This window comes from Sinocyclocheilus anshuiensis, unplaced genomic scaffold, assembly GCF_001515605.1.
Source record: "Sinocyclocheilus anshuiensis isolate Anshui unplaced genomic scaffold, SAMN03320099.WGS_v1.1 scaffold702, whole genome shotgun sequence".
Classification (NCBI taxonomy): domain Eukaryota; kingdom Metazoa; phylum Chordata; class Actinopteri; order Cypriniformes; family Cyprinidae; genus Sinocyclocheilus; species Sinocyclocheilus anshuiensis.
Window position 1 is genome coordinate 290,775 of NW_015548184.1, and position 10,544 is coordinate 301,318.

The 10,544-nt window shown below is 37.1% G+C and overlaps 1 protein-coding gene across 6 annotated transcripts in view; it reads right to left on the reverse strand.

Annotated features, from left to right (window-relative positions):
• The window catches only part of ptk2ab (protein tyrosine kinase 2ab), a 71,656-nt gene that overhangs the window by 17,182 nt on the left and 43,930 nt on the right, over nucleotides 1–10,544 (reverse strand). For all 6 annotated transcript variants that reach the window (XM_016507919.1, XM_016507918.1, XM_016507917.1 and 3 more), the window contains 5 exons: nucleotides 7,861–7,976; nucleotides 7,567–7,667; nucleotides 7,131–7,220; nucleotides 5,277–5,481; nucleotides 787–898 (listed from right to left, as the gene is read on the reverse strand). In XM_016507919.1, coding sequence (XP_016363405.1) covers nucleotides 787–898; nucleotides 5,277–5,481; nucleotides 7,131–7,220; nucleotides 7,567–7,667; nucleotides 7,861–7,976 — 624 coding nt within the window. The remainder of the gene's footprint in view (nucleotides 1–786; nucleotides 899–5,276; nucleotides 5,482–7,130; nucleotides 7,221–7,566; nucleotides 7,668–7,860; nucleotides 7,977–10,544) is intronic.

The following is a 10,544-nucleotide window of genomic DNA, read 5'->3' on the forward strand; positions in this document are numbered from 1 at the left end:
TTGCATATGGGAAGCATATGTAACACACAGTGGGGTCCAAGAGACTGAGATCACACTGAACATCTGTGATTCAAAATCAAATTCAAATATGAAAAAATAAAAATATCTAGGTCACAAATCAAATAAGTAAATATAATAATATAATTAATAATGTATTAATTAATGTAGCTATATTCTTTGTATTAAATTAGGCAAACGGAAAATAGTAGAATTTGTCTTGGTGGTCTCAGTACTTCAGACCTCACCTTATATAATCATAACAAATGAGAAACTAGAATGCTGTTGTATCCAAGACACAGTGATGTTACGTGACAGAAGACGTGACCTGGCACTGGAGAGCTGAGGTTATAAACAAAGAGAATGTCTGGAAAAGTGCTGGTTAACTAGAAACACGCGCAATAATCAATTAATCACAACAGGAAATACATGTATAGCCTTTTTCTTTGATACAAAAAATGAATAAAAAATATTGCAGTCAAAGTTTCAGAGGGAAAATTACTCTAGTACTTCTTTCACTTTCATTTAAAAACACACATACACACACACACACACACACACACACACACACACACACACACAGGCATACTACTACTCCTAACTAAACACCATGTGCTAGAGTGACAAATGGTGACACGCTGTTAACCTTGGTAAGAAATCTGGTGTTCCAGATGAACTCAGGCTGCCATAAATGTAAAAACATGAAAAACACATGAACAATCCAATGACTTAAAACTCATGTTATTTTTGCTGTTACACATTGACAAGGACATCAGATTGTTTACTTACTTTGGGTGGTGCTTCGTCTGAGCCTCCTGAGTCCCAGGATACGGGGACCTGTCTCCTCATCTCCATACGGCTGCGCTCCTCCTGCTGAGCCTTCTCCTCCGCAAGGATTGTACTGCACAAACAGCGATGGAAACCTCTGTCAAACAACAACATCTTTCTTCTAGAACTACAATTCCTAAATATGGATACTTGAGCTTGCAACCACTCTTACAGAGCGGGTAGGTAAGAAACCTCTTCTATACAAATGTGAAAGACAAATTTTCCCTCAATTTTTGCTTTAATTCTTATCAATGGGTGTGAGTTCAAGAGAATGACATTTCCAACTTCATGCAATTGGTTGAAAGGTGGAGTCACTCTATCGTCACAGACGAGTCAGTGTAAGATCCCAACCCACACACGGTCGACTACCAGGGAAAAAAAGCAACACATACCTGAAACACTATTCAAACTATTTCACAATCAAATACGTCATGACAAGCTCGAAGAAGTCAGCATGAATAAGAGGATGACGGGCATCTCATCACGTTAACATATTTAAACCATCAACTTCTGTCATGCTAGACTGTGTGAATAAAAAGAGCCATGTTGAAAACTAATATAAGGATTTACAAACTCTTCATGCATAATAAACTACCTTAGGGTGAATATTCACATGCTCAATTTTTTTTTTTAATTAATACTTTTATTCAGCAAGGATGCATTAAATTGATCAAATATGACAGTAAAACATTTACAATATTACATCCCGAAAAAAATACATCCCCGTTTACACAAAATATTAACAAGCACAACTGTTTTCAACTGTGGTAAGTGTTGTTTCTTGATTACCAAATAAACACATTAGAATGATTTCTGAAGGATCATGCAACACTGAAGACTAGAGTAATGGCTGCTGAAAATTCAGCTTTGCCATGAAAGGAATTAAATTTAAATTACAGGAATAAAAAATACATTTTAAAATATATTAAAATAGAAAAGTGTTATTTAAATTTTTATATTTTTTTCCAACAATATTACTGTTTACTGTATTTCGGACTTCTTTCAAAAACATTTTTAAAAAACTGTTACCGACCCCAAACCTTTGAATGGTAGAGTGATTTCAGGGTGGGGTCTGCTCATGATAGACACCAATATAGACACAATAAACTCCAGTAAATTCACAGCAATGGCTTTAGTGATCAAACAAAAGTCTTAACGGATGGAAATGTTAGTAATGACCTTAAAACTCACCAGACAGTCCTTAAAGTGTCGATATGTGAAGTTCGTACATGAAGCCTCGCGCTCAGAGGTGGCTACAGAAACGCAAGAGGTGCGAAGAAATGCTGGAGCATGTAAGTTTTAGGGGTGAGAGAATGCAAGCTGACTGAGAGAGGGACTATTTCTGGAAACTCTATTATCTCTGAGAGAGACCATGAGTGTGTGGATGGAGAGAGAGAGAGAGAGAGAGAGAGAGATGCAGGATACCCAGACACAACCATGACTGCTGCAGGGGTCTCAGGCTCTCAAAAACAAAAACTAGCAATTCAGCTAAATTTTGTAAACTAGCTGTAAAACTATTACATTCAGCTAGACAAAAACTCTAGCTGAATGTAATATAACAGACCAAAAGGTGTCATAAGTTCAGGCTTAAAAGCTCTTGAGGATTACCAATGTTTCTAAACAAAAGTTTAGAAATGAGACTGAAATCTGTTCTCTCAAATATTAATAAAATGCTTCTTAACAAAAATGGTTAAAAAGTTCAAATTAAAAAGTCAAAAAAAACAACAACAACAACAATTTAACAATTAACAATCTGAGAGCTGTCTGACCCTGCATAGACAGCAACGCAACTTAAATGTTCCCAAGCCCAGACACGTAGCAAAGAGATCTGTAAAATAATCCATGTGACATCAGGGGTTCAACCGTAATTTTACGAAGCTACGAGAATACTTTTTGTGCACTTTTTGTGGACTTGGGAACATTTCAGTTGCGTTGCTGTCTATGCAGGGTCAGACAGTTCTCAGATTCCATCAAAAATATCTTAATTTGTGTTCCGAAGATGAACGAAGGTCTTACGGGTTTGGAACGACATGAAGGTGAGTAATTAATGACAGAATTTTCATTTTTGGGTGAACTATCCCTTTAAGGATTAATAACATTTGTGAACAAAATATGTATAAAAAAAAACTAAAACAGAGGGCAAGTCAGTTAAAAAAGAGACTACTTTTACTGTGTGGCTGTGACACAACAATCACAGCTATTTCAGAACATGTGTTACACTGTCTATATACTCTAGAATGAAGTACCAAACATCTGAACATACATAGAAATTCATACACACAAAATACTGCTAATAGTGTTTAGACTCAAACTATCGAGTGCAAAGACAAACATAATGATTCATTCCTCAAGTTGTTTGGACTAGACTTTCTTTTTGCTACCGCTGACAAAGACTTCTGAGGAACAGACAATGGACTTTAGAGTTTAAGCATCCTGTGTGTCAAACCCATGTGACTTCATTACATTTCATAATCCTCACTTCATCTCAGTGTTCACTGTAATAACCTTAAGAGACACTTTTGAAGAAGTTAGATAAACTTTGTTATATTACAACAGCTGTTTAGCCATCACAAATTTGAAGCGCTTTTAAAACAAGACCCATCAACACTGACCTTGAAATTACATCATAAAGACCATAAATCCACTAATTATAGACCTTAAGCATACAGCAGCTAATTTCCTTATCAAACACAACAGGACACTGACTAAACCTCTGCTCTGATAGCTTCAGCACTAGTTATGGCAGTAATTTGGCTTTATAAATGCAGTTAACAGTGTAAATATTTACATGGTTTCCTAGAAACAGACGTTCTACACTTGAAATGTACTGCAGATTTAATGAGGGTAGAGAAAGGGATCTGTATTTTCCAATACGCATTTAAAAAAAATGTCACTCCATCCAAGATACCTAAAAAGGAATTAATTTTATACTTGAGATGCAACATGACATATCTGCCTCAATCTGGATATCTGTGTATAACTTGAGATCTTGGAAACATCTAGTGCTGTCAAATCTGTTTTTGCAAATAGAAAACTTGGATGTTTTTTTTTTTTAAGGCAGACAAGATTCCTCAGATTATTAGGGATTCAGGTGTTTGATGGCCTGTCAGAGTACAGCTCGTTTTTTCCCATTTCCATCAGCATTTACGGGAACTGACTGCATGTGCGGACATGAACAGACATTTGGGAACTCAATACTATTGTATCATGAAGGATGCAGGGAGTGTGTGTGTGTGTGTGTGTGTGTGTGTGCATGCCTAAACAGTTCAGAAAGAGATAAAAACTCGAGAATAAAAACAGTAAACTTCCTCTAAAATGCCCTTCTGAGTGTTTTACACTTACATATACACTACCATTCAAAAGTTTATGGTCACTAAAATGTATCAATGTTTAATAATGTTAATCAATTAATAATGTTATTAGTACAATTTAAAATAACTGTTTTCTGTTAAAAAGAACAGCATTTATTGGAAATAGAAATCAGAACAGAAATTTTGTAACATTCTACATGTTTTTACTGTCACTGTTGATCAATTTAATAAATAATTATTGAAATTAAGCATGATTTTTTTCCCCAAAATAAATAAATAAATAAAGTCTTTTTTATTTTAGAAATCCCGCAACTGCAAGTTACATTATAAAATAGTGTAACAAATAAAATAATAATTCCAATTAATATGTTCAGTGAACATTTGCTTTATATTAACTATTAATAATCTAAATATAAAAAGTGAAAAAGTAAAGAGTAAAATATGCATATAAAACTTGTGATTTGTGATTAATATAAAGTACAACATAAGTATAAACCCAATGTAATGACACCAACTAGTAAAGAGTAAAGTAAAGAAAATATTTCACCTCCCCATTCAAATCTAATTATAGTGTGCATCAGCTGACGTCACATAAAGCTCTTGTATCTTGAACTTCAGAAAATGTGAAATAGAATGCACATACAGATACGGACAACTTACATGAAACCGTAACAACCATGGTAAATGTACAGCATCTTTATAATATACACAAAGCTATGTATTGGAGCCATACAGCCCTAAACCAGATTAGTAAATGACCACAGTTTTGCTGTCAAATTCTTGTAAATTGCTTTACAGGTCTATTCGCAATCAAGTATGGTTTCATGTTGGGCTGAATCTCTACTTGCTGTACAAGACTGTTTTTTGACTAACAATCTTTAAACAAAATCACTGTAGTCAGACATCTAGAGCATTACAGCGCCCTCTACTGCTATTAGGCAGATTAATTTACTGTGGTCATGAGACTCTAAACCAGTAGTGTTAATGTAAGTGTGGAGACGACCACTAATATATCAAGTTTTACATATGCCAACAAAGAAATATTCAAAATCATGACCAACAATTCAATAATAGAATTGAATCAATAATAGCTGTTCATAACGAGTGGAGCAAAATTTGTGCAAAGTTGTGTGGACTGACCTTAGTTGGCCTTTGAGCTCGGTGAATCGTGGTCGTTTGCTGGGGTCGTATGCCCAGCACTTGGTCATCAGGCTGTAGAGGGTTGGTGGGCAGTTGGGTGGCATCGCCAGACGCTCACCGTTCTCAATCCGGCCTATCACATCGTTATTCTTCACGCCTTGAAACGGCTTCACTCCATACATTAGTATCTCCCACATACACACCCCTGAAACACAAAGTGAGGTTAGATACACATGAAGACAACTGCAAGATTCCACCTCTAATGATTCAACTTTAGCACTAATTAAAGGTGGCTATAAAACAAGAGCTGTCACTTCCTGATCTACACTATTCATTAAACTGTCGCTACACACACAGAATGGAAAAATTCCAATTCTACTCTGCAAAAGGCTCTCTTTACACACATTTTAGAAATGTCCCAAATGCACTGCATGCATAATGCTAATGCTAACTTTTCATTGTCTGAACATGCAAAAGAGACTGAGTTTCTCTGTTTCTAACAGAGGAATTCATCGAAGTAAAACACACACTCACTTACCAAACATCCACACGTCGCTGGCTGAGGTAAAACGTCTGAAGTTTATCGACTCTGGCGCCATCCATTTAATAGGTAGTTTTCCTTTAGAGGCTGTGAAGAGAGAGAGAAAGAGACAATGAGAGTGAATGAAAACGAGTAGAAGTCTGTACATTCAGTCAGGTGTAAAGACTCATTCACACCAAGAAAGATAACGATAATTAAAACTATATTAGCATTCACACAAGCGGATGATAACACTCTTTTTATTATGGTTTGTGAACATAATTGTTGCACAATTTAAAGTAGGAAAGAACTTAGATTTGTAGTAACTCAATATCATCCAATTAATTTAATTTTCATATTTAATTTACTATATTATATTGAATGTTTCACATTCAGAAGCAATAATGTTTTTGTGTTGGCTTTCTGATCTGTACTAAAGAGGGTACATTAATACCTTTATAATAAGAGCTGTCCTCCATGTATCTCGACAAACCAAAGTCTCCCAGCTTCACACAGTCCACTGAGGACACCAGAACATTCCGTGCCGCAATGTCCCTAAAAAAAGAGAGACTTTACTTTAGAATGTGCTGAGTAGACATCTATAAGAGCTGTTCTTTCTACCTTATTTCCATAATAAATATGCACGCAGAAATGCTACTAGATGGGGATCCTGTCTGCAGAAACGTTCAACAGGAAATGGGTGCTGTTCATTATCAATTATGATGGCCTGCACGACGTGGACACTTACCTGTGTACAAAGCGTTTACTCTCCAGGTATGCAAGAGCTGTGCTGAGCTGGTAAGAAAACAGGATGAGTGATGCTAAATCCAGACTGTACTTCCTAATCTGAAGAAAGGAACGCAACTGAAAAGCAAAAGAGGAGAACATTTTCATAAATATGATTGGTAACTACAAAAACAGTATTTCAAGAGCTTTATGCAAATTCACAGAAAACGAAATGAACTTGAAATTAACACTGAGCACTAGATGGTGCTGTTGAATTGGTCACAGGAAACTACAGTCTATATCAGCACTAGTAACAGGGTTCCCACACCTTGGTTAACTTCAAATTCAAGGACCTTTCAAGGACTTTCCAGGTCCAATACCCTCAAATTCAAGGACTTAATCAGATATGAACAAGTTAGATTTAAGACTTTTTAAGACCTTTTTAATACCACCTATATGAAATTTAAGACCAAACCTCTGATGGAAATCACACATTATTTTAAATACGTATAATGTAATATTTAATTTCTTAAATGTAAAAAAAATGAGACTGAGTTTCTCTGTTTCTAACAGAGGAATTCATCGAAGTAAAACACACACTCACTTACCAAACATCCACACGTCGCTGGCTGAGGTAAAACGTCTGAAGTTTATCGACTCTGGCGCCATCCATTTAATAGGTAGTTTTCCTTTAGAGGCTGTGAAGAGAGAGAGAAAGAGACAATGAGAGTGAATGAAAACGAGTAGAAGTCTGTACATTCAGTCAGGTGTAAAGACTCATTCACACCAAGAAAGATAACGATAATTAAAACTATATTAGCATTCACACAAGCGGATGATAACACTCTTTTTATTATGGTTTGTGAACATAATTGTTGCACAATTTAAAGTAGGAAAGAACTTAGATTTGTAGTAACTCAATATCATCCAATTAATTTAATTTTCATATTTAATTTACTATATTATATTGAATGTTTCACATTCAGAAGCAATAATGTTTTTGTGTTGGCTTTCTGATCTGTACTAAAGAGGGTACATTAATACCTTTATAATAAGAGCTGTCCTCCATGTATCTCGACAAACCAAAGTCTCCCAGCTTCACACAGTCCACTGAGGACACCAGAACATTCCGTGCCGCAATGTCCCTAAAAAAAGAGAGACTTTACTTTAGAATGTGCTGAGTAGACATCTATAAGAGCTGTTCTTTCTACCTTATTTCCATAATAAATATGCACGCAGAAATGCTACTAGATGGGGATCCTGTCTGCAGAAACGTTCAACAGGAAATGGGTGCTGTTCATTATCAATTATGATGGCCTGCACGACGTGGACACTTACCTGTGTACAAAGCGTTTACTCTCCAGGTATGCAAGAGCTGTGCTGAGCTGGTAAGAAAACAGGATGAGTGATGCTAAATCCAGACTGTACTTCCTAATCTGAAGAAAGGAACGCAACTGAAAAGCAAAAGAGGAGAACATTTTCATAAATATGATTGGTAACTACAAAAACAGTATTTCAAGAGCTTTATGCAAATTCACAGAAAACGAAATGAACTTGAAATTAACACTGAGCACTAGATGGTGCTGTTGAATTGGTCACAGGAAACTAGTCTATATCAGCACTAGTAACAGGGTTCCCACACCTTGGTTAACTTCAAATTCAAGGACCTTTCAAGGACTTTCCAGGTCCAATACCCTCAAATTCATGGACTTAATCAGATATGAACAAGTTAGATTTAAGACTTTTTAAGACCTTTTTAATACCACCTATATGAAATTTAAGACCAAACCTCTGATGGAAATCACACATTATTTTACTCATGAAAGTCAAAAATCCAGTATCTCAAAATATTAGAATATTTACTAAGATCAATCAAAAAAGGGATTTGCAAAACAGGAAAGTTCAAGTTCTTTAAAGTATGTTCATTTATGCACTCAGTACTTGGCTCCTTTAGCACAAATGACAGCATCAGTGCGGTGTGGCATGGAAGCGATCAGCCTTAACGCTTTTCCACGGGGGCTGGTGCCAGAGCTGGAACCGGTGCTCGGCCAAAAGTAGCACTCGTTCAGAACCGGCTCGCGTTTCCACTGGCAGGGAACAGAACCCTCTACGTCACAACATGTGACCGTAATCGCTTGTTAATACTCAGATTTGGAGGGTGCTACTGCATCTTGCAGTTGATCCATTTCCAGATGTCTCTGATCTGGCCATGAAGGTTCTCAACAGCATCGCATACAAGGTACAGACATTCCTGGGAGCCTAATTACGTCTGCCCCATTTCACTGTGCTCACATATTTATCTGCTGTTTCTTCTTATATCTATATATTTGTATAGATGCATCTAAAAAAAATTTGAATATCGTGGAAAAAGTTAATTTTTTGTAACTTATTTCAAAAAGTGAAACTTTCATATATTCTAGATTCATTAAATGTAAAGTAAAACATTTTTTTAAAAATTTGTTTTAATTTTGATGATTAGAGCTTACAGCTCATGAAAGTCAAAAATCCAGTATCTCAAAATATTAGAATATTTACTAAGATCAATCAAAAAAGGGATTTGCAAAACAGGAAAGTTCAAGTTCTTTAAAGTATGTTCATTTATGCACTCAGTACTTGGCTCCTTTAGCACAAATGACAGCATCAGTGCGGTGTGGCATGGAAGCGATCAGCCTTAACGCTTTTCCACGGGGGCTGGTGCCAGAGCTGGAACCGGTGCTCGGCCAAAAGTAGCACTCGTTCAGAACCGGCTCGCGTTTCCACTGGCAGGGAACAGAACCCTCTACGTCACAACATGTGACCGCAATCGCTTGTTATCTCTTGCGGAAGGAGAGCTCTTCTGTCGGCCATTTCTGAACTGACATATTTAATTGTTGTGTTAATGTTGTTAATTTACCTGAACTCCGACGGCTTTTAAAATGCTTGTTCGTGATGCATCAAGCGCCGCGTAAATCAATCGGTGTATGTACATCAAAGTACCGCGAGAGCAAAAGCATAAAGAGTCGTCTGCTCTCTAATTGCACTCATGGTACTTTGATTGCATATGCAGATCACTGTACATAGCGCCGATGCATCTCGAACAAGCCTAATGGCTCCTTTCAAACTGCGGTCTGTAGTGAAAGCTCCACCTACTGATGTCATAGAAAAGTTCGACCAGCAAGGTTTTGGGGCTGGTTCGGAACCAGGATATATGGGGTTGAGGTCAGGCATATTGGCTGGCCAATCAAGCACAGTAATATCATGGTCAGCAAGTCATTTGGAAGTGGTTTTGGCACTGTGGGCAGGTGCTAAGTCCTGCTGGAAAAGGAAATCAGCATCTCCATAAAGCTTGTCAGCAGATGAAAGCATAAAGTGCTCCAAAATCTCCTGGTAGACGGCTGCATTGACTTTAGACTCGATAAAACACAATGGACCAACACCACCAGATGTCACAGCAACCCAAATCATCACTGATTTCAGAAACTTCACACTGGACTTCAAGCAGCTTGGATTCTGTGCCTCTCCAGTCTTCCTCCATACTCCAGACCTTGATTTCCAAATGAAATGCAAAATTTACTTTTATCTGAAAAAAGGACTTTGGACCATTGATGCTTCTGACATTGTTTCTGTTTCAGAAGTGGCTTGGTAGCCCTTTTCCTGAAGACGTCTGAGCGTGGTGACTCTTGATGCACTGACTCCAGCTTCAGTCCACTCCTCGTCAAGCTCTCCCAAGTGTTTGAATCAGCTTTTCTTGACAGTATTCTCAAGCTTGCGGCCCTCCCTGTTGCTTGTGCACCTTTTCCTAACCAATCTCTTCCTTCCAGTCAACTTTGCATTTAATATGCTTTGATACAGCAGTCAGTAATGATCTTCTGTGACTTACCCTCTTTGAGGAGGGTGTCAATGATTGTCTTCTGGACCATTGCCAAGTCAGCAGTCTTACCCATTATTGTGGTTTCAAAGAACAAGAGATACCAAGAATTTATACTGTAGGGATGGTCATTTAATGAAACTCAAATGTAAATATTCTAATATTTTGAGATACT